This window comes from Pyrgilauda ruficollis, unplaced genomic scaffold (genome assembly GCF_017590135.1).
Source record: "Pyrgilauda ruficollis isolate IOZ18807 unplaced genomic scaffold, ASM1759013v1 scaffold129, whole genome shotgun sequence".
NCBI lineage: Eukaryota > Metazoa > Chordata > Aves > Passeriformes > Passeridae > Pyrgilauda > Pyrgilauda ruficollis.
The window spans coordinates 664,917-688,731 of NW_024511321.1; the positions used below are offsets into that span (position 1 = coordinate 664,917).

General features: G+C 48.2%; 2 protein-coding genes across 5 annotated transcripts in view; one reads left to right on the forward strand and one right to left on the reverse strand.

The window, feature by feature from the left end:
* The first annotated feature begins 1,103 nt into the window (after positions 1–1,103).
* Positions 1,104–16,688, forward strand: SAV1 (salvador family WW domain containing protein 1). Its single transcript, XM_041458470.1, has 5 exons — positions 1,104–1,381; positions 2,907–3,353; positions 11,296–11,566; positions 12,253–12,396; positions 15,534–16,688. Exons 1-5 carry the CDS (start codon positions 1,288–1,290, stop codon positions 15,733–15,735), a joined length of 1,158 nt encoding a protein of 385 aa, XP_041314404.1. The 5' UTR covers positions 1,104–1,287; the 3' UTR covers positions 15,736–16,688.
* A 248-nt stretch (positions 16,689–16,936) lies between these two features.
* The window catches only part of ATL1 (atlastin GTPase 1), a 30,767-nt gene continuing 23,888 nt past the window's right edge, over positions 16,937–23,815 (reverse strand). Inside the window, exons 12-15 of one of the 4 annotated variants that reach the window (XM_041458468.1) lie at positions 22,447–22,878; positions 20,869–20,883; positions 17,585–17,697; positions 16,937–17,548 (exon numbers count right to left, since the gene is read on the reverse strand). In XM_041458468.1, coding sequence (XP_041314402.1) covers positions 17,587–17,697; positions 20,869–20,883; positions 22,447–22,878 — 558 coding nt within the window. In that variant the 3' untranslated portion in view covers positions 16,937–17,548; positions 17,585–17,586. Of the gene's footprint in view, positions 17,698–20,868; positions 20,884–22,446; positions 22,879–23,815 lie in introns of all 4 variants that reach the window. The other 3 variants (XM_041458467.1, XM_041458466.1, XM_041458469.1) reach the window with 3 other exon arrangements.

Consider the following 23,815-nt stretch of genomic DNA (forward strand, 5'->3'; position numbering starts at 1 on the left):
TCCAGTGCCACCCTTGCCATGGCAGGGACACTTTCCACTATCCCAGCTTCTTCCAAGCCCCAGTGTCCAGCCTGGCCTTGGACACTGCCAGGGATCCAGGGGCAGCTGCTCTTCTCATGGATGTTGTAAATACTGCAAGTACTATCAAAGGCATGCACAGTAATAAAAAGGATTGTTTGACAGCTCTGGAAAAATAGCTTCTTGCATTATAAAAGTATGAAATTGAAGTGTAAAAACCTGTCAGGTAGGGAACACACCTTGGCTTATGTTCAGCTGAAGTTGCATCCCTGCTCTTCACCTTTACCTGGGAAGTATTGAGGGGAATATTGAGTGCTTGTTGCAAGCCTTGCCCAGAGCCATGGGGTGGGAAAGCTGCAGGGGACCACAGTGGGTCCCTGCTCCGTCCTCCCTGGTCAGGCACTGCTGAGTCCAGCTCTGGGCCCCTCTGGAAAGGACACTGAGGGGCTGGAGCGTGTCCAGGGAAGGGAACAGAGCTGGGGAAGGGTCTGGAGCCCCAGGAGAGGCTGAGGGAGCTGGGAAGGGGCTGAGCCTGGAGCACAGGAGGCTCAGGGGGGACCTTGTGGCTCTGCACAGCTCCTGCCAGGAGGGGACAGCCGGGGGGTCGGGCTCTGCTCCAGGGAACAGGAGAAGGAACGGCCTCAAGCTGTGGTAGGAGAGGTTTATATGGGATATCAGAGAAAATTTCTCCACGGAAAGGGTTGTCAGGTAGCAGAAGGCGCTTCCCAGGGAGGTTTGGAGTGCCCATCCCTGGAGGTGCCCAAGGAAGGCCTGGAGGTGGCACTCGGCGCTTTGGGCTTGTGGCGAGGCGGGCATCGGGCACAGCTTGGACTCGCTGATCTCGGAGGCCTTTTCCAGCCTCAACGATTCAACGATTCTGTCGCTGTGGGGGTCTGTCAGTCCGCCATTCCGAGATTTCTCCCATTCCGGGGTTTCCGTTGCTCTGGGATTCCCGTTCTGGCGGGCTCCCGCCGCTCCGTGAGGGGCCGCGCCCTCCCCGCCGCGCGGGGGCGCTGTGGCCGCGCCCCCTCCCCTGCGCTGCCCCGCGGCCGGCCCGGAGGGCGGCGGCCGCCGCCTTCCCACAACGCCCCGCGCGCCCGCCGCGTCCCCTCAGCGACCCCCGGCCCGGCCCGATCCCGATCCGATCCCGATCCCAACCCCGCTCCTGGTCCCGGCCCGGCCCCCCGGGGGGCGGCCGGACCCCCCCCGCCCTGCGGAGCGGGGAGCGGCGCCGGGCATGCGGGCGGTGGCAGCGGGCCGCGAGGTGGGATGCTGTCGCGGAAGAAGACGCGGACGGAGCTCTCCAAGCCGGGCGAGGTGCAGGGGAAGTACGTGAAGAAGGAGACGAGCCCGCTGCTGCGGAGTGAGTGTCGGGGGGACCGGGGAACGCCGGCTCCGGGGGCCGATGCCGAGGCCTTTGTGTGCGGCCGGTCCGGCGGGCCCTGGAGCTGCGCGGCCTTGGCGGGGTGAGGGGCGTGAGGGGGAGTTATCCCTGTGGCGGTGTGTGAGGGTTATTTCTCCCTGAAAATGTGTGTTTAATGCTGTTAGGAGCCCTGGGAGATGACGGAGGGAAGTTAAAGCTGAAAGGAAGCCCGAGTTTCAAAGGGAGCCCTGCACGCCTTGTTCCACCGGGTGCTCAGCGTGCCCGGACTTGGTGGTTTTTGTGGTTTTTATGATTTTCTCGGTGCGCGGTTCCTCAGTTTCAGCCGGCCGGGGTTCAGGCAGTGTACAGAGGTTGCTTTTTAATGAAGCTAAGAGCTTGGAGCAGCCTGGCGTAGGGAAGGTGTCCCTGAGGCAGCTCCGGGCCCCTTCCAGAACCGTGAATCCCCGAGAACGGAGCGCTTGTTTTCCCCTTCTGAGCACTGTGGAATGAGATAACTGTCCCGCCAGGCAGTTGCATAAAATCCCTGCGGGAGCAGATGTGAATAGGGAATGCTCCAGGTGCTGTCCGTGACTCAGCCCGGGGAGGTCACCTGGGATCTTCCCGTGGCGCTGATTCTGCAGCCAGGGCTGGGCACAGCACCGCAAACACACACCGAAAGCGTGCTTGGGTTTGGGTTTGTTGGTCTTAGAAGACAACCCGAGACTGAAGTGGGTTTGTTTGCCCAATAAATAAGTAAATCAATTTATTGCTGGCACCTTCTGGGGCGCACCAGATTTTAACGGTAAGTTGTAAGAGTTTGTTAATAAAAGTTTATTAATAATAGGAATTACCTTATTCTAAGTGAAAGTTATCTGCTGTATTGACTTACCTGGAGGGAAACTACTTATTTTTATCATGTTGAAAGTAAAAGTAGGGAGAGGAGGAATGTTTCACATACTGGAGGGAGGCAGTGAAATTCTAAAGGAGAAAGTGAAATATCCCCCTGATAATTTGAGAACTTAACGTGTGTGGAATGACGTCGTTTTTTCTGGCTGAACTTTGTGACTTTGGCATTAGTGGGGTCAGTGTGAATTCTGTTTCTGTCTTGGATTCCTGTGGGCATTAACATCTTGTCATCCCCAGTTTGTAAGGACAGCATTCCCAAAGAAGCAGCAGCCAGGATATGTGAATTTTCTTGACCCTTCTCACAGAGAAACACGAACCCTGGCTGATGTAGCCACAGCACAGTGTGGGTGGTTTGGGGTTTTTTTCCCTTGTGTGGTTTTTTTGAAGGCTTTGGGGTTGGTTTGTTTATTGCAGCTGCAGTTTCACTGGCAGAACTGCTCCGTGGGTTCCTGGTGTGGGGTGTGCTGGTTCCTGCTGCACCAGGACGCTGCAGTTTTACCACCACATTTACACAGGCGTTAGAGGTGCCTTAAGCGGCTTCTGCACGTGAATTTCCTCAATTCCAGTGTGTCAATCTGCACCGGCAGTGTTCTCACTTCTCCTCCGTTCTCTGTGGCAGATCTGATGCCTTCCTTTATCCGCCACGGTCCGACCATTCCGAGACGCACCGACATCTGCCCTCCCGACCCCGCATCCTCTGCCTACGCCCCCGGCGGCGATGGCATCGTCTCCAGGAACCAGAGCTTCCTCCGAACCGCGGTGCAGAGGCCGCCTCACGAGATAATGAGGCGAGAAAGCAACAGACTGTCTGCACCCTCCTACCTGGCCAGGAGCTTGGCCGAGGTGCCCAGGGAATACGGCTCCTCCTCGCAGTCCTTCCTGGCGGAGGCCGGCCCCGGGCTGGAGAACGGCGACGCCGGAGCCCGCGGCTATTACTACGATCATTTCTACGATGCCCAGAGGAGACGTCAGCTGAACGAGCGCCTGCACGAGGACTACAGGTATTATGAACACAACAGTGATCTTTTCCAGAGGATGTCCCAGAATCATGGGAGGCACACTTCAGGTAAGGATTCCTTGTTGGTTTTGTTTAAAATGCGGTTTTGGGTGCAGTTTGGGGAGTCTGGGTGATCAGGATTGTGTTTGAGGTGTGTAGGACAGAGCTGCTTTTTCATGGCATTTCTGGGATTTGGGTGATTGGAATTGAGGGTTTGTTCACACATATCCAGAAAGGAAAAATGGTCTTAAACCAGAATTATTTTCTTAAATAAATGGAGTAAGGCCAAGCAAGTTTTGTGGTTTTTAATGCTAAGCATACGTACATCTCCTCTACACATCAGTTGCTGGCTAGCAAGGAATTTTATTCATTGGAGAACATCTATTTTCATGATATAAAGAATAACCAACAGGTCTAAATTACAACATTGCAGCATTATTATTATTATTGTTATTATCATTAAATTTTAATTATTGTCTTATTACTTAATATCATTGTTTGAATTTAACCTCAATAATTAAAATAATTTCTTATAAATAGTCATAGGGAGGAATGACTGCTTTGTGTAATTAGCAAATTGGCATCTAATTTGTGTGGAAATTTACTTTCTAATCCTTGACTCCTTTCTTTTTGCTTTTAAAATGGTTTGTAGGTATGCCTGTTCCCCCCTTAATTTCACTGGAACTTGCCTTTGTTTCCTAAAACAAAACAGCATAAGAAAGAAGAATCCATTAAATATTACTTTCCTGAAATGTTTGACTCTGTATTTGATATTACAAAAACTATGCCCAAGGAGGAGTTTGAAACAAACAATTGAAACCTGTAAATAATGTACCTTCAATATTAAATACATTGTCACCTGTAATCTGTAAACAAAATTGTAATTAGTGTTAATAAAATAAATCTGTCTAGAAAAAGAAATCTGCCAGGGAGAACATCAGCTCTTAATGCTGCTGACCTCATGTGTGGGATTAGAACCTGTCAGTGCCTTGTGTTTTCTTCACCACAGAAACACTTCCATGAAAAATGGAAATGCCAGCCAGGAAATTCTGAAATGCTGGGGTTTAAGGCCTGCTACTTGAATCCTCCTTTATTTTTCTAAAAGTATATATCTGATATATATATATCTGATCTGCCTGGATTTTGTGTGCAAACCCTGCATCTCTGCCCGTTGTTGCTCATCATTAAACAGCAGTCATTAAACACTTACCTGGTCCAGGTAACAAGCACTGGGAGTGTGTGCTGGGATGTTTTAGGGAGGAGAGGCAGGAGGGGAGGATTTCACAAACCACTCCAGCAGTTTAACCTTGAGAATTAAACAGCAGCTGTGAGGAGATTCCCAGAAATGGAGCTCTAGCTTGGAAGTGGAGATTCGTGTGGCAAATTTTTAAAAGGAGCTCCATATTTTGCTCAATTGTAGCAACATTTTCTTCCTAAATAGATTTTTTTCTTGCTGTTTGTTGACCTTAGCCCTGGAAATCATAAAGGAGCTGCTCCTGTTTGCTTGGTTTGGTCATTCATTCTTTAACATTTCATATTTTGAACAAGTTTTACACAGGTTTTGTGATGGGTGAGTATTTAATCTCATGCACTCGTAGGGAGAGACGAAGGTGAGCCTTTTACCTCAATAATTAAAATAATTTCTTATAAATAGTCATAGGGAGGAATGACTGCTTTGTGTAATTAGCAAATTGGCATCTAATTTGTGTGGAAATTTACTTTCTAATCCTTGACTCCTTTCTTTTTGCTTTTAAAATGGTTTGTAGGTATGCCTGTTCCCCCCTTAATTTCACTGGAACTTGCCTTTGTTTCCTAAAACAAAACAGCATAAGAAAGAAGAATCCATTAAATATTACTTTCCTGAAATGTTTGACTCTGTATTTGATATTACAAAAACTATGCCCAAGGAGGAGTTTGAAACAAACAATTGAAACCTGTAAATAATGTACCTTCAATATTAAATACATTGTCACCTGTAATCTGTAAACAAAATTGTAATTAGTGTCTAATAAAATAAATCTGTCTAGAAAAAGAAATCTGCCAGGGAGAACATCAGCTCTTAATGCTGCTGACCTCATGTGTGGGATTAGAACCTGTCAGTGCCTTGTGTTTTCTTCACCACAGAAACACTTCCATGAAAAATGGAAATGCCAGCCAGGAAATTCTGAAATGCTGGGGTTTAAGGCCTGCTACTTGAATCCTCCTTTATTTTTCTAAACGTATATATCTGATATATATATATCTGATCTGCCTGGATTTTGTGTGCAAACCCTGCACCTCTGCCCGTTGTTGCTCATCCAGCAGTCATTAAACACTTACCTGGTCCAGGTAACAAGCACTGGGAGTGTGTGCTGGGATGTTTTAGGGAGGAGAGGCAGGAGGGGAGGATTTCACAAACCACTCCAGCAGTTTAACCTTGAGAATTAAACAGCAGCTGTGAGGAGATTCCCAGAAATGGAGCTCTAGCTTGGAAGTGGAGATTCGTCTGGCAAATTTTTAAAAGGAGCTCCGTATTTTGCTCAATTGTAGCAACATTTTCTTCCTAAATAGATTTTTTTCTTGCTGTTTGTTGACCTTAGCCCTGGAAATCATAAAGGAGCTGCTCCTGTTTGCTTGGTTTGGTCATTCATTCTTTAACATTTCATATTTTGAACAAGTTTTACACAGGTTTTGTGATGGGTGAGTATTTAATCTCATGCACTCGTAGGGAGAGACGAAGGTGAGCCTTTTAGTTGCCAGTGTTTTCCCTTTCCTCCATTTTTTTCATCTCCATATGAACTCCTAAAGTCCTCTTTTCCTTTTTCTTAAAGAATTATGTGGCCCAAAATAAGAAAATTTTAGGTTTTGTTGCTTCCTTCATCTCACCATTAAGCTTCTTTTTATTTGAACCATCCCGTGCTTCACACCTTCAGTGTTTTCCTTGAGTTACCCAAATGTCTCTGTAATTCCTCGTTTCTTTTTCTTGCATTTCCAGAGCCTGTTGCTTTCACTGTCTTTGTCTAAATTACTTTTCTTTACTCGTCTCCATTGTTGTTTCTCTTCATTGAGATGCCAGAATTGCCTGATGCCTGCAGTTCCAAATGAAAAGTCTGGTTTTTAGCTGGAGTTTGTAAATTCTGCCTTCTCCCCTTTCCCTCCTGTCCCACCCTCCCTCCAAAGGTGCCCTTGGTCAGTTCTGGTGTGTTTTGGGTGGATTCCCAAGGAAATGTTGCCTGGTGAACACGAGGTGTTCCTGCTTTGCTGATATTCCATGGTGCTCACACTGAGGTGATTTTTGGGAGCAGTCTGGAAGTGAAGAGGTGCCTGTGAATTTCAGCTCTCGTTCACAACTGAGTCTCTCCTCTCTGTGATTCGGAGAGAAGTTGCAAACATGTTCTTCTCAAGACTTCAGTGTTCAGCCAAGGTTGGAGGGCAGCCCTGTGGTTTTGCAGCAGTTGGTGTTTCAGCATTGCCGTGTCCTTCCATGGGCATTTCTCCTTCAAGCCACCTTTTCTCTCTCGCTGTGCTTCCCTTCTACCATCTCCTCCTTTCCATGTTTTCATTCACTTTGTTTCTAATTACCAATTCAGTGCTGCTGATTTTCCTGACCAGTATTTTCAGTTGAGATACCTCCTAATTTTGTACATTTAGCTACCTCTGTGGCATTTCTTAAATTTTTAATTTCTTTTATTTTTTTTTTTTTTTAATTATTATGAGTGTCCTTTTCAAACTTTTAATTCTAAGAGACTTTACCTGTCTTTCCTCGCCATCTCTTTCCTCTCTTCTAGGTTAAAGTTTTGGGGAGGTCTGTGGTTGAAGTTATACCTACAGTGTAGATTGGAACTAACTTGTAACCAAGACCTCAGAGTTATTTGTGCCTGTGTGAGCGGTAAGCTGAACCATTCTTCTGTGTCTATGAAAATTGCTGAGCTTGAAATCAACACTGTAAAGGCACTTGCTGGTGGTGGATTGTGATGAGTTCACTGGGATGTCACAGAGAAAAAACAATTTAACAGAGAATCCAGTATGCTTTTGGTTCATCTGTTAAGTTGTACCCCTGAAAAACTGCAAAGTTGTTTAATGTAAGAGCAAAATAAATGCAAATTATGACATGAAACCCATTTAGAGCTGAAATACCCATATTTTTATTTTTCTGTGTGTACACGTCTCTCATTTTTAAACAAATGGCAGTTCCTGCCTTTTTCTTCTGTTGTGCTGATTTTGCAGGAATTTTGCAGCATAATTCTTGATGCTTTCAGAGTTCTTCCTGTCATTTCCTATTAGTGAATTTGTGCTTGCTTGGAACGCCCCATTCCCTCCAACAAAAGAGGTGCTTGTGCTCAGGAAGTTCCTTCAGATGCTTTGGAGTGGGTTAGGAAGGCCTGGGACCTGCAGACCTGGCTAGACAGGAGAGTTATTGGAACTTTTTGTTATTGTATTATTACTTACTCTTTTAAAATTAAACAGTTTGTTCATCTTCTCTTCCTGCTCTTCACCCAGCTCCGATGAGGGGAAGGGAGAGGATTTTGGCATCCTGAAAAAAGGCTCTCAGGACAATTGGGCTAATTAAAGACAAATATTGTTTTGTAAGATTTGTTCTGCAACACTTTGGAAATTTGGGTGAAGTCACTTGTGGGGAGTTCCTGGGCTCTGAAATTTCTCTGCATTTTGTACCCAAGTGGAACTTTCTCCTCTGGTTTTGCTCTTTGCCCTTTATGCTGGTGATGGGATTTCTCTGCTGCCTTTCCTACCTGCCCTTTGCTGGCCTGGGAATCTTTGCTCCAGAAGGCTTGGATTTCTTTCCAGGCAAGGTTCCCTCATTAAAAAACCCTTTTACTGGGAAAGCACTGACATAATTTCCAGTTCCTTTGTTCCTTCCTAAACACAACTTCCCTGAGTGAAGAACACATTACAGATTGTTCACACTTGTGGCTTTCTTTGGATTTTTAAGAGAAGGAACTTTTTGCATTGATAAAGTGCACTGGCATGTGCTGCTCAAAGTTAGAATTGATAATTCAAGACCTTAAATTGAAGATACTGGATTTTAGAAATGGAAGGAAAATTAAAGCCTCAATTTCAATGTTGATATTCCTTAAAAGCAACAGCTGAACCAAAAAACACCCTGTTATCTAATATAATATTACAAACAGAATTAGCAGATGAGGCTTGACAAGCTTGAAAGAGACCTTTTGAAAAGGTTGTGATAATGCATAAATTTAAATTAATTGTTGACCATCCTAGAGATTTGATAGTGCCACTCCAGAGAGTGCTCATCCCTAAGCAGGGGAAAGGAGACATCTGGAAAAAGGGGATAATTTAAACCACTCTTTTTCTTGGGAAAGCAGGAAGAATGAGAATTTTTGTTTGTTAAAGCTAGAAGAGTGTGAGAGCAAGAAAACCCTGAGAGGTACAGTGAACATGCTCAGGTTATCTCGTGGTAGGGATCACATCCTCCATGCCAGGAAAATCCCGAGTTTTACACCAAATGTTTGTATAAAAAATGTTCAGCTTTTCTCTTTGGGATCCATAAATCTGGTGCCAGCCCCCAATCCAGGGAACATCCCTGTGCTTGCAGGAAAATCCTGTGTGGAGCTTTGGGCTGCTGTGAAAATGCTTTGGGGCTCAGCATTTAAATGCAGAAAATGGCATTCCTGGCAATTTGCCATGGAAAAGGCAGCCCAGGGATTTAGGCTGTCTTGGAATTATCTTCTTTGGGTTATACTTTGGAAAAGATCACAGAGGAATTCACTCTGCCAAGTGTTGTTTAGTTGAAATTACAGGTGTGTGTAAATATATCTATAAATATATATAAAAGTTAATTTTCCTCTTCTTTTACTGTTCAAAACTATAGAAGGAGCTTTTCCTCTTATGTGTGTATCCATCCTCCCACAAAGGAACATCTGAGGTTTATCAGGAAAACCAACAGACAATTTCTTTTCATCTCTAAAAAATAATTTTACAGGAAAAAAAAATCTAAATTGTACTAATTGTTGATTTTCATGCCACAGTGGTTGATGGCTTTAAGGCCCTGTGAATATCAACATCTTAAAACTTCCAGCACAGAGAATATTCCAATATAATCTGTGATATAAGGGAAAAAAATTATAGTTACAATCATCAGTTTATAAGTCTGGCCTTTGATGTCATGTCCATGGAATATTGTCCAAAACTGGTAATTTCTGCATCTGTGCAAGTTTATTTTAATGGTTTGGCTCTGCTTCTTTATCTATGAAATGAAAATGGCAAAAGGAATGGATAAAATATTTGTGATCTGGTGTTATTTTTGTTCTTTGAATCTTGGAAATTAAAAATAAGCCGGCATTGGGAGAATCCATGTGTCAGGAGAACTTTAGTGCAGAGGGTGGCACTAAAGTTTACCTTTAGTAAAAATAAATATCTGTGGATTTGAGGCCAGAGGAACTGTAAGAAAAATGCAGGGATGTGCAGGTTTTAACAGTAAACAAAAAAACACGGATTTTTCCCCCAAAATTTGTGTGTCCAGCTCTCCTGGCAGCGATGATTTAACAATCACTATTTCCCCATCCATGAAATCACATCCCAGAGCTTCAGCTAATGGGGGAAAATCCTGGATTTGTTCAGCCCAAGCACAGCATTTTCAAGAAGCTGAAATGTTTCTGTTTTGGCAGTGGCATGTGGAGCTGAACCAGCTTCCCTGCCCCAGCCCTTCCAAAGGTCAGGAAGGCTCCAGATGTTTCTTTTCTCTGGAATTAAGGTCTGAGTTGTTCAATCCCAGTTAAAGATGGACACAGCCATCAGCTTCCCTTTGTAGTGCTGACAAACAGGTAAGAACTGACACAAGAGGAAATCCTTTAAGGCCAAACAGTTCAGAGCATGACAAGGCTGGAAAAAGATTTATGGATGAGCACAGAGTTTTAAAGGAGGATGTTTGTGAGGGGGGTTTAATTTATTTTTTATTTATCCAGTTGTTTTGGAGCCTTCCTGTAACTTAATTTTCAATCATTATAATATTCTGTTAGGATATAGCTCACCCAGGTTTCAGGCTGGCATTTTAGAAGAGAGAGACTCTGCCTTTCCCTTCTCTCAGAAAATAACCACACAAAAATGTTATTCCTGAAGAAAAGGAGCAGGGGGTGTATTCCTATCAGTAAATGTGTGTGGGGGGGTGATTTCTGACTTGTAAAAAAGTGGGAAAAGTGGCTCCCAAATCCCTTCTGCTGGCTGGGGGAAATAGCAACACACAAACTCTGCTGGTAGTGGGATTGAATAGATGCATTTGGCTGTGGGATGAAAAGATAATTGGAATTTTCATTAAAACTAAGCAGTGTTTAACTGTGAGGGACTAAAGGGAACTCCTTAAAACGAGTTTTAAAAGAGAGTTGAATTTAGCCCAGCAAATCCAGAAGGTAACAAATTCCCAAGGATGGAAAGAAGCCTGCAAAATTCTTGATTATGTCCCCGGGGTTTTGTGGTTGGGTGTCTTGGGGGTGGTTTTTTATGAGTTTTCTGTACTTGCTCATCTGGCTTTTGTTTCTTCCCAAGTATCCCTGGGGAGGGGTGGGACAGGAGCTGTTTCTGTAGGCATCTCTCACCCTCCAGCTGCTGGTCTGAAAAAACTCTGTGTGTTAAACAAATCACATATTGCAGAGAGCTGCTGAGCAGGCTCTTCAGTCTAGTGATGGATCAGTCCCAGATGTGCTCTGTTTCCAGGGAAAAGGTGGGAATTGAATCAGCTGCTGATTCCTGGCAGCTCTTGGACCCCAGCCCTGCTTGTCCCTCCTCTCTTGTTTACCTTGTCCTGTTGCTGGTCTTGACTGCTTTGTTAGGACTCAGTGATTTGTCTGGATAGTTTTAATTTCTGACTTCAGCTTTTTGGGGTTTTTTTTGTTGATAAATGAACTTTAACTTTTTTTTGTTCTGTTTGGTTGGTTTTGGTTTTTTAAATTTTTTTGTTGTTGTTGTTCTGGATGAATGAATCAGCCATAATAATTTATTAACAAAAATCATAATTTCTGTAAATCTTTCCCTAAACCCCCATCTCCCTTTGTTTTAGGCATCGGGAGAGTTGCTGCTACATCTTTAGGAAACTTAACAAATCATAGTTCTGAAGATTTACCTCTTCCTCCTGGCTGGTCAGTGGACTGGACTATCAGAGGAAGGAAATATTACATCGATCACAACACCAACACCACGCACTGGAGCCACCCCCTGGAGCGGGAGGGGCTCCCGCCGGGCTGGGAGCGCGTGGAGTCCGCGGAATTCGGCGTTTACTACGTGGATCACATCAACAAAAGGGCTCAGTACAAACACCCCTGTGCTCCCAGGTGAGCCTCCCACCTTCCTGCCCCCCGGGGTTGTCTTAGCCAGGTGGGAGCTGGGTTTGTGTCATGCAACAGAAAAAAAAATCTTATTTTCGGCTTTGCCGCTTCTCAGTGAGGGAAGTTCGGGTTTTGTCTCGTGTTTCTGAGGTTTAGCAGCAGGATATTGCTGCTCAGTCAGACAGAGCTCTGCAGCTGCCAGTAAAACAGCAAAGGTGCTGAGAAGAGAACTGAGCTGTAGACTGAAAGGAAGCTTGGTCTGATGTGCTGGAGATGCTCTGGACATCTGAAACGTGAATTAAGTCTTGTCTGCAGTGAAAATGGGTGTTTCAGCTGCTCAAAATCACAAAGCAAAATAAAACTAATGCACACCAAATCCAATCTTAGTTGTTAATCTACACCAAATCTAACAGTTCACTGTAAGTACACACCAAATCCAATGTTAATTGTTAATATACACCATGTTAACAGGTCACTGTAAATACACACCAAATCCAACTGTTAGTTGTTAATATGCACCAAATCCAACTGTTAATTGTTAATCCAAATTGTTAATTTCTGCTGCTCAGTCTGTGCAGTGTGTGCAGTGAGTGCAGTGTGTGCAGTGAGTGCAGTGAGTGCAGTGAATGCAGTGTGTGCAGTGAGTGCAGTGTGCTGGTGTGACCTGTCCCTGTCCCTGCCTGTCCTTGCAGCGTTCCCCGCTACGATCAGCCGCCCCCCGTGTCCTACCAGCCGCAGCCCCCGGAGAGGAGCCAAGCCCTGCTGGTCCCTGCCAACCCCTACCACAGTGCTGAGATCCCTGACTGGCTGCAGGTCTATGCCAGGGCTCCTGTCAAGTGAGATTCTGCCTTTTTTTATGCTTTTCACTCTGAAAATGAAAAAAAAAAATTGAATTTCTGTGACTGACAGTAGAGCTTGTGCTGTGTTTGGTTTTTAGGGCTGAGGATGACAGCACGAGGGAGTTGTACCAAATGTTTATGAGATTAATTTGCTTTCTTTCAGGCATGACTTGAAGTGATCATTCTGTGCAGCTCCCACAACTGGCAGAAAGCTCTGTCAGAGGGTGAAGGATGTGTTTTGCTTTCAGAGTATTTACAAGAGTGGTACCACGTGCTCAGAAAATATGTGAAACATTTCTAGGGTGGAACTTGCTCATGTCTCTTTTATTTCTTTTTAAACAGCACAGCTTTTCCTTCACCTTTAAGAGTTTTTAATCATAGAATCATGAAATTGTTTGGGTTGGAAGGAACTTAAAAATCATCCAGTTCCACCCCTGCCATGGCAGGGACACCTTCCACCATCCCAGGCTGCTCCAAGCCCTGTCCAGCCTGGCCTTGGGCACTGCCAGGGATCCAGGGGCAGCCACAGCTGCTCTGGGCACCTGTGCCAGGGCCTCACCTCCCTCCCAGGGAACTATTTCTTCCTAATATCCAACCTGAATTTACCTTTTTCCAGCTTAAAGCCATTCCCCTTGTCCTTCCCTCCATCCCTTGTCCAAAGTCCCTTTCCAGCTCCTTTGGAGCCCCTTTAGGCCAAATGCTGGCTGACATCTCTATTTCTATATTTGTATTTAAGAAATTGAATTGAGAACTAAAGGGTAATAAAAAGTCAAAAAAACTGCTGCAGGAACAGGGAGTCTCCTCCAAAAAAAGGTTTGAGTCAGCATAAAGAAATGAGATTTTCTAATGGGTGCAGCTCTGCAGAACAGTAACACTGAATAGAAAGCAATAAAAATCCCAAATGTGGTGTAATAATTATTAAATCATGTGCTATTCATAAGGAGAATATGGAGAAAATCAGTTTTCCAGCAGCAAAGTCAGTCTGTAACTGCAAATTTAAGCTGTGGTGTTCAGTGACTTCCACTAAAAAAATTCCTTTTTTTTATTACCTGCTCCTAGTAACTACAATTTGAATGAGTTCTATTACTTCTTGTGACTGCTGGGTTTGCCAGCAGCCCATAAAGATTTAAATTGCCCTAAAACCCCCAGTACAATGAGGCTCCAGACTCAGTTCCTGTAGCCTGTAGGATTTGTTTCCTAAAAATTCTTCCAGGTTTTGGCTGCAGGTCCATTCCTTTATTTAGGTCTTTGACACATCCAGACAATGTAAATTTAAATAGCTCAGCCTGTGTTGTGTGCATTATTTTGGGTATTTTCTTGAAATTTGAGAAGCAAACATGAGACAAATTAAACAATTCGTGAGGGATTTCTTTACAGCAAGTAGGCAGACAAATTTTTAAATTTTTAATTATCAGCTCAGTTTTGTACTGAAATCACTGGTTTTGTTTTGTCATGATTTGTTACTTACCCCTGGCTCTGTACATGGATTTAGCTGTAAAGCCCAGTTTTTGTTGAGAGGAGTAGATAATTATGGAAAAAATATTAGATTTTGTTTTTAAAAATTCCTCTAGAAGATAAGAAAAAGCCTGAGAGGGAGTCCAGTAGGTGTTAACCAAAATAATCTCTGTTTACAGAAAAAATTCCTTCCTGTGAGGGCAGGAAGGCTCCTGATGAGTGGGAAGGGAGAAGGAGGGAAGGTTGTCCCTGGGAGCTCTGCTGTCCAGAGTGGGAAGGGAGAAGGAGGGAAGGTTGTCCCTGGGAGCTCTGCTGTCCAGAGTGGGAAGGGAGGAATAGGGAAAGGTGTGTCCCTGGGAGCTCTGCAATCCAGAGTGGGGAGGAATAGGGAAGGTTGTCCCTGGGAGCTCTGCACTCCAGAGGTGCTCCCAAAGGTGGCTCTGCCTGGAAACTTCAACCCTCCTTGTCAATACACAGCCCAAACTCCAAACAGCTGCAGTTTGTTATTTCTCTTTTTTTTGGGGGGAAAAAGAATTATTTTAGCAGTGCAGCCCTGTCAGAATCAGGGATGACTTTAACACAGAGGCTGTGGTAAGTTTTAATGAGATTCTTCAAATTCCCCAGAGCACCTTTGGAAGTCACCTGCACGTGCTGGTGCTTCTGTGATTCTGGAATGTGACTTTCAGTGGGGAATGCAGTTTATTTCCATAAATCCACTGATATTCCAGCCTCAGCCTCCACCCAGGTGAATCCATCTTCTCCTGTGCCTCAGCTGCATCAAATAACTCCATTATTCCACGAGTTTCTCCTGTTCAGGAATACTCACAGCAGTCAGCTCCCCATTTCCAAGCCCAGGGATCAGACTGTGGGTGGGTTGTGTGAGGGAAAAGCAGGAAAGGAGGGTATGGCAGTGAGGGTGGGACCACAGCAGGGTTTGCATTAAATACCCATTGTAGATTATTGCTGCTAATTAACCAGGAGGGGTTAATTGGAGAGGTTTAGCAGCCAAGAACACTCGTTACAGCTGCACTGGGGACAGCAGTGCCCCATCTTTGGGAGGGAGCTGAGCTGCTGGAAGAATTCATTTTTCTGTGTTACTCTGGTATTTTAACAGATGTTTTACAGTAAATATTCCAGGTGGGTTGTGAATGGAATTGCTGTTCAGTGCTTCCAAAATGCATTTCCATAGAATCCCAGAATGGTTTCATGTGGAAGGGACTTTAAAACCATCCCATCCCACCCCTGCCATGGCAGGGACATCTCAGGGTGTTCCAAGCCCTGTCCAACCTGGACACTTCCAGGGGCAGCCACAGCTGCTCTGGCAATTCCAGCCCAGCCAGCAATTCCCAATTCCCAATCTCCCATCCATCCCTGCCCTCTGCAGTGGGAGCCATTCCCTGTGTCCTGTCCCTCCATGCCTTGTCCCCAGTCCCTCTCCAGCTCTCCTGGAGCCCCTTCAGGCCCTGCCAGGGGCTCTGAGCTCTCCCTGGAGCCTTCTCCTCTCCAGGTGAGCTCTCCCAGCCGTGTTCTCCTGTGCTGGTTTATTCTGCTCACTCCTCTATTCCTGGAGGGATTCTGTTTCTCCATCCCATTCCCAAACACAACCCCCATCTTTCACCATCAATCCCACAAAACACTCATTCAAACCATCCCGGAAGAACCCTCTGTGTCCCCCGCAGGTACGACCACATCCTCAAGTGGGAGCTGTTCCAGCTGGCCGACCTGGACACGTACCAGGGCATGCTGAAGCTGCTGTTCATGAAGGAGCTGGAGCGCATCGTGAAGCTCTACGAGGCGTACAGGCAGGCGCTGCTGACGGAGCTGGAGCAGCGGCAGCAGCGGCAGCAGTGGTACGCGCAGCAGCACGGCGCCAACTACTGAGCCCGCCCGCGGCGCGCAAACTCTGAAAGGAAAAGTGCTTCTGTTGAAAAGGCAGCTTATTTTTGTTGACGTTGCACCTTTGTTATTATCCTCTTGAATATTTTTCTACATGTATTATGTGTTGTTTATAAAAAAAAAAAAAGTGGAAATTGTTTGTTAATCTTTTTTTTTTTTTGCCGTGCCGGGTGTAGTTTGTTATCCTGAGAAACCGGCGGTTCCGTCGGTCCCTGATCCCGGATCCCTTTCCTGCAGTCAGCTGCAGTATTAAAAGCTGGCTGTGTATTTTTTAAGGGCAATAGATGCAACTGTCACGTCCTGGCTTCCAAACGTTGTCCAAATCCAGATGCCTCGTTGAGGGTATTTCCCTGGGGATTTGGGATCCCTCTCCTGAGAGAGCTCTGCTCTTTGTTTACAGCTTTAATGTACAGAACCAGCCCCGGGCCTGTTCAGTCACACCAGGAGCTGATTTCACCCTTCGGATCCGAGCGCTTCGCGGAGGTGAAGCCCGAGTTGCCTTATTTTTTACTTTAGCTCATTAGTACTCCAGATTCACTCCTCATTTTCACACAGATTACTCCGAGGGGGAACGCTTGTACCTTCCTAAAGACCAAGATCTCTAAGCAGAGTGGTTTTGATGCTGCATTTCCCAAAACCTGACCCGCTCCAGTGGAAAGGCAGCAGCATTGTCTGACCCACTGTGCCACCCCAGGGGGAAAATCAGGGATGTAACAGCAATTACTGTTTCTTTTTTTCAATGAGCTTTTGTCTTAAAGCTCCTCACTTGGGGAAAATCTTTAATTGTCCAGTTACCCTCTCCAGTAATTTCATTTGGTTCATTAATTGTCCTGATATGTTATTTATGGGTTCTTTTCAGTGCAATAAACACTGCAGACAAAAAAAGTACATTTCTTGTAAATCCTATGAATTCAATAAAAATCATTTTGTTCAATGAACGAAGGGTTTGTGTGACTGCTTTGTGGCCTTTTAGAACATCAGATAAACCATTCTTGCCAGCAGTAAAAGCCCCATGGGCTCGAGATGATCAAAGCTCTTGGTGACACCGAGCTCTGGGTCTCTCAGTGGATAAATGACCCTCAAAACACCAACTGTGAAACCCCAAATCGAACCAAACATGTAAAAAAGCCCAGAGGAGAAGCTCTTGCCTAGGTAATAAATGACTTTTCTCTGTAGAACCAAGTTCTTAGGAACCAAAAGCAAACTTTAATAGTCCTGACAATAAAAGAATAGAACTGTACCACACATCCTATGCACTATCATGGATAAATATGTACAGAAATACAGAGAAACTTCCTCCAGCACAGCTACAAAGTGACACTTTGTGCAGACAAACAAACGGTTCCTCACAGCACCCTTCACAGACCATAGCAAAGTGCCCTTAACAGTGTCTGATAAAGCAAGTTAACACACTTTAATTATGTTCATGTAATTAAACAGTTAAACGAAGGAAAAAAACGTGGTTACATGTTATAACTTCTTCAAGTACCTGAAATAAACTGGCTTTTGAACAAGCTTCGGCCATTTTAGTTGCGGTATCACGTAAATTATCATTTCCTCAGTGGTGACTAATTAAGAAGGGGAAAAATAAGGCTTCATAAATGAGCTGGGAGTCGCCGGCTATGACAAACCAAAGCTCTGGGCTGCGGCGGTGCCGTATGTACACAGGGACGGGACGCATCCACGGCGGCCCCGCCCCGGCGGTTCCGCTGCCGAGCTCCCGGCGGGCTGGGACGGAGCCGGGCTGCTGCGGGCGGCGATCCGAGGGGAGCCGGGCCCGGGGCCGGGGCCGGGGCCGGGGCCGGGGCCGGGGCCGGGCCCGGGGCCGGGGCCGCTCTAGAGCTGCTTCCTGTCGGAGGGCGGGGCGGGCTCGGCGCGCGGCGCGGGGAAGGCGTGCTGGTACAGGTGCCTGTGCGTGGCGGCCGCGCTGTACAGCTTGTACAAGGCCTGCGGAGAGACGGGCACTGAGCAGCCCCTTCCCGGAGCCGCGAATCCCAAACCTGGGGAATTCTGAGCCCAGGGAACCCCCATCCCAGGGAATTCTGAGCCCAGGGAATTCTGAGCCCAGGGAATCCCAAACCCAGGGAATCCTAAACCTAGGGAATTCTGAGCCCAGGGAATCCCAAACCCAGAGAATCCCAAACCTAGGGAATTCTGACCCCAGAGAATCCCAAACCTAGGGAATTCTGACCCCAGAGAATCCCAAACCTAGGGAATTCTGACCCCAGGGAATCCCAAACCTAGGTAATGCCGATCCCAGGGAGTCCCAAACCTGGGGAATCCTGATCCCAGGGAACCCCTATCCCAGGGAATCCCAAACCCAGGAAATCCCATTTCCAGGGAATCCCGAACCCAGGGAATCAGAACCCAGGGAATCCCAAACCCAGGAAATTCTGATCCCAGAGAATCCCAAACTCAGGGAATCCCAAACCCGGATCCCAGGAAACCCCTATCCCAGGGAATTCTGATCCCAGGGAATCCCAAACCCGGGGAATCCAAATCCCAGAGAATCCCAAACCCAGGTAATTCTGATCCTGGGGAATCCCAAACCCGGGGAATCCTAATCCCAGGAAATCCTGATCCCAGGGAATCCCAAACACACAGAATCCCAATCCCAGGGAATCCCGATCCATCCCAGCCTTCCGTGTGCTGTTGGGTCAAGTGCCCAGCACACAGAGGGCTCCAGCTCCCGGGCTCAGGGCCTGAGGAACGGCTGCAGCTGTGTCAGGTTCATGTTGGATCTCAGGAAAGGTTCTTCCCCCAGAGGGGGCTGGCACTGCCCAGGCTCCCCAGGAATGGGCACAGCCCCGAGGCTGCCAGAGCTCCAGGAGCTGCCAGGGATGCCCAGGGTGGGATTGTTGGGGGTCTGGGCAGGGCCAGGAGCTGCCCTGGCTGATCCCTGCGGGTCCCTTCCAGCTCAGGGAATTCTGTGACTCTACAATTCCAATTTTCCAAGCAGCTCACCCCCCCTGAGCTGTGTCAATCATTCATCTGGACCACGAGTGAGGCATTTGGGGCTGTTTTTCCCCGTGTGTTCCACAGACAGTTTTGGTTCCTGCAGCCTCAGCGTTTCCTTCGCCCCCAGGCAGCTCCGTAACTGCCTCAGCCCCAGGCTGGGGTGGGACGGGTCCCCGTCCCCATCATTCTTCTGCAGGTGATGTGGATTTTCTCCTGATTTTACCATTTTCTGTTTGTCCTGGAGCCAGGCCAGGCTCAGACCAGGCAGGAGCAGCTGCAGGGCTGCACTTCCCACGGGGAACCGATGGCACAGCACCCACAGGGCCGGGTGACATCTGACCCCAGGGGTGACACCCCTCGTGTCCCTCCCTGCCTTTCCCCACCTTCATCCCACAGCAAACGGCACAGGAGGTGCCAGGACACGGCTCTGGCTGCAGAGGACTTGGTGTCACCAATTGTCACAGCTCTGACATTTCCATTTCAAACGAACTTGGCACTGGGCGAGGGAAAAACCAACTCAAATCCCATCAGCTCCTGCTGGGGACTGCTGGCAAGCTGGATCAGCTCTGGAAGGGGTGGGAAGAGGCACCTGAGCACTGACAGGGTGATGAGTTCCCTCAGGGGGTGAATGGAGCAGGAGAGGCTGAAGGGGCAGTGAGGAGAAGGAGGATGAGATGCCTCCAGAGGTGTCCAAGAGGATGCTGATCCCATCCCAAACAGGCTTTTGGGAACAGAAGGTGTTTTGGGATTGTTTGGCAACACAGGGGACAGGCAGAAGATATTTCACACAGCTTCTCTGCTTGTCTTGCTTGAAAATTCACCTTCAAGCCCTATCCAGGCCACCCTGCAGCATTTTGTGCTGTTTTAGGGTTTTGTGATGCCAAACCAGTCCCACAGTGCTCGTTTTTACCTGACAGGGTTTGCTCAACACCTCATCCACAGCAAATCCTGAGGTAACACAGGACCACCCTGGCTGCTGGGAGGGACGAGGGATGGGATGGTTTTTAACAGCTTGAATTTCTTCTAAAGGAACTCCCCCCAGAACTCAGTGGCTCAGGAGGTGGCACTGCCAGCTGGAGCTGGTGGGCTTTGGTGACACAGAAAAACATGGAAATGTCTGGTGCCATACCTGGGCCAGGCTGGGGAGGCACTGGGATCCAGAGCTGCAATAAATAATGCCCATGTGCAGGAAATTTGTCTTTTTTTTGGTTTAATCAGATCCTGGTGAGGCTCTGCCCAAGGAACATCCCAGGAGCTCACACTGGGATCCTGCAGGGCTGGGCAGGAGGAGCACAGGGAGCTGGGCACACACAGAGCTGCTGGGGCTCTGATCAGAATCCCAGAATGGACTGGCTTGGAAGGGACCCCTAAAAACCTAAATTTAGTTCCAATCCCCCTGGAATGAGCAGGGACACGTTTGCCTATCCCAGGCTGCTCCAAGCCCTGTCCAGCCTGGCCTTGGACACTCCCAGGGATCCAGGGGCAGCCACAGCAAATCTGGGCACCCTGTGCCAGGACCTCATCACCCTCCTCACCTGAGTGGGGCAGAATCTCCCTCTCTCATCCAGGTTTTCCTGTTCCTGGAAGGCCTGGGCAGGGACCACTTCCCCTGAGAGCAGCTCCCCTGCCACACTGGGAGAGCAGGATTGCATTCCTGTGCTGCCCAGGGAGGTGCTGGGGATGGATGAGCTGTGCCCTCTGGGCTCTGCACTCAGCTCAATCCAGTATGGGGTGGTTTTTCCCAAAAAACAAACCCACAGCAATTCCAGCAGCAGGGAAAGGCCTGGCCAGGCCTGGGGCTCTCAGCTGTCCCTGCCTGCACCTGCACTTGGTGCTCCAAAACAATCTGGGGTTGGGTTTGACCTCCTGGCACAACAGGAAAATCCCCAAACAGAGCTGATGGGACAAAGATGAAAATCCCCATCGTGTCCTGACACTCCCCACCCAAATCTCTCTCCCACTTTCTCCTGCAGCTCAGTGCCCACATCCACACCCTGCCCCAGGCATGTGCATCCAGAGAACAGCCAGAGCCAGCCAGGCCAGCAGCAGCTGCCCAGAGCCCTCGTGATTCCCATCCTCCAGCAGCCCAAAGGTGCTTTTGGGGCCAAGATGCTTTTCCCAGGAGCCCAGGGCAGCATGCAGAGAGCAAGAGCCACTTACCTCATTGGTGCTTCCCTGGGAGGGGCATTGGCAAAGGGAGACAGAGAGAGAAAGAAACAGCTCTGTGGATCTCAGTGTCCATGGCAGCTCATCCCTGGGGTGCTCCATGGGGGGCTCATCCCAAACTGTCACCCCCTCCCTGCTCTGTCCAGCCATCCCTCCTGCACTGCTCCCACTCCCACGGGACAGAGCTGCTGGCTCCTGGTGGGCACAGTCACCCAAGCCAGCAGCTCCCCTCTGCCACAAATCCTTCCTGGGAGAACTTTCCCTCTGCTTGGAAAGCCACAGAGCCTGTGGAAGCCAGGACCAGCTCCAAGCACTTTACCCTCTTTATTTTGCCCCAGCTGGACATGTTGCAAGTGGGCAGCACCTTCCTGCTGCCCGTGTCCTGTTCTTGCTGAACTGCCACTGCCTCCTGCACTGGGATGGGATTGAATATTCCAGCACATCCCACAGGCTGCTGGGAGAAGTGTCCCTGGGCAAAGGGACACTGCAGGGGGCTTTACTGGGGGTGCTCAGGTGCTGGGGACAGGGCAGCCAGGATGAATCCACCTGGGACAGCACCACTGCCCAGCTCTGGAATGAAGGACCATCAGTAAATGCTGCCTTTCTTTCCCCCAAAGCTGCATGGTCAGCTGCAGCAGCACAGGGAAGCAGGGAATGTGCTTGCTCTCCATGACACCCTCTGTGGTGGAGGAAAAGCAGGGAAGGAGAAGGGCCCTTCCTGCCAGAAATCAGAGCTGGGGTGGCTCCTGAGGGATGGGCTCCTCCAGCTCTGCCCTGGGAGGAGCAGGAGGGCAGAGCTGGACACATGGACTGTACCCCTGGATGGGGTGCAGGGGTCAGGGGGACTCTGTGTGGGCTGGGCTTTCCCTTTTCTGCAGTGGGAACAGGGAAGGGCTGCAGTGGGAAATCAGGGTCTGGTGCCAAAACTGGCAGAGCCAAGATCTGGCCCCGACCTCTGGCAGAGTTGGGAGAGCCCAAATCCCTGCCCTGAAGCAGAGGAGAGCCCTGGCTGCTCCTCTTTAACAGCCACAGCCATGCACACACCAAGCACACACACCAGGATCCTCCCCAGGGCATCCCTCAGAGCTGCCCATCCCCACAAGGCTCCACAAAATCACATCTGGTGACAGGTAAGACAAGGAGGAAAGAAAAAGGCAGAACAAAAGAGCTTGCTGGGAGTTTTCTCAGATCTACACAGCTTGTTTTCCACTCTGGACAGGAACTGGAGGCTCAGGGACACAGCTCCAGCCTTGCTCACCCCACCTGTGCTTCAGGCACAGGGCAGCCCTGTGACCTCCCCCTTACAACAAACTGCACAAACTGACCTGCAACAATTCCTCTCCCCATCTGCAAGGTCTACGGAACAGATTAAAACTTCAATTAAAACTGGAAAGGTGTCCCTGCACCGATCACAGCACAAGCAGCTGGATCTAACAACCCTAAAAACCAAAACCACCTCAAAGGGGGAGGAAAATCCCCAGGAAACTCAATGCTTAAAACAAAAAACCCAGTAGGGGTGCAGGGAGGATACTTTCTGCGTGCAGGTTTGAAATCAAAAGCTCTTTATCCTACCTGGTCCCACAAGGCTGCAGCCACTTGGTCTATTACAGCTCCCAGTTCTCTGTACTCCCCAGAGTATCTGATATAAGCCCAGGTACAGAGTGTGATAAGTGTCAAGCCCAGAATCATGTTGCACAGGCTGGCTATGATGTCCAAGCCAACGAAGCCGGTGACGCCGGCCAGCACGTAGGTGATGAAGATGACGACGAAGAGCGTGGCCGGGGTGCGGGCAGCGTGGAAGATGTTCTTGCTGTCGTTGTGTTTGATGTACTGGATGTAGAGCTCGTCGATCTCGGCCTCCAGCTGCTGCAGGTAGCGCCGGCTGAACTCCTCCCCTCCCATCTTCTTGACGCCGCGGAACAGCCGCACCGCCTCGTCCTTCAGCTCCGCGTGCTTGGCCTGCAGGTCGCTGGGAGCCAGGAAGGGCTTGTCCCCTCCGCACACCTGCAGGGGAACACGGGAATGGCACTGCTGGGATGGCTCTGCTGGCACGGGGAAAGCACTGCTGGCACGGGGAAAGCATCACCGACACAGGGAAATCATCCCTGAAATGGCACTGCTGATACAGGGAAATCATCACCGACACAGGGAAATCATCCCTGAAATGGCACTGCTGACACAGGGAAATCACTGCTGGCACAGGGAAATCATCCCTGATACAGGGAAATCATCCCTGAGATGGCACTGCTGATACAGGGAAATCACTGCTGATACAGGGAAATCACTGCTGGCACAGGGAAATCATCCCTGAGATGGCTCTGCTGATGCAGGGAAATCACTTCTGATACAGGAAAATCATCCCTGAAATGGCACTGCTGACATCAGAAAATCACTCCTGAAATGGCACTTCTGACACAGGGAAATCATTCCTGACACACAGAAATCACCCCTGAAATGGCACTCCTTATACATAGGAAACACTCCTGAAACAGGGAAATCACTGCTGGCACGGGGAAATCACTGCTGGCACAGGGAAATCATCCCTGAGATGGCACTGCTGATATAGGGAAATCACTGCTGGCACAGGGAAATCATCCCTGAGATGGCACTGCTGATACAGGGAAATCACTGCTGGCATGGGGAAAGCATCCCTGAAATGGCACTGCTGATACAGGGAAATCACCCCTAGAATGGCACTGCTGACACAGTGAAATCATCCATGAAACATCACTCCTGAAACAGTGAAATCATCCCTGAAATGTCACTCCTGAATCAGTGAAATCACCACTGAAATGTCACTCCTGACACAGGGAAATCTGAAATTAGGGTTAGGGATTAGAGGTTATGGTTTGGGAAGGAATTCCTGGCTGTGAGAGTGGGCAGGCCCTGGCACAGGGTGCCCAGAGCAGCTGTGGCTGCCCCTGGATCCCTGGCAGTGCCC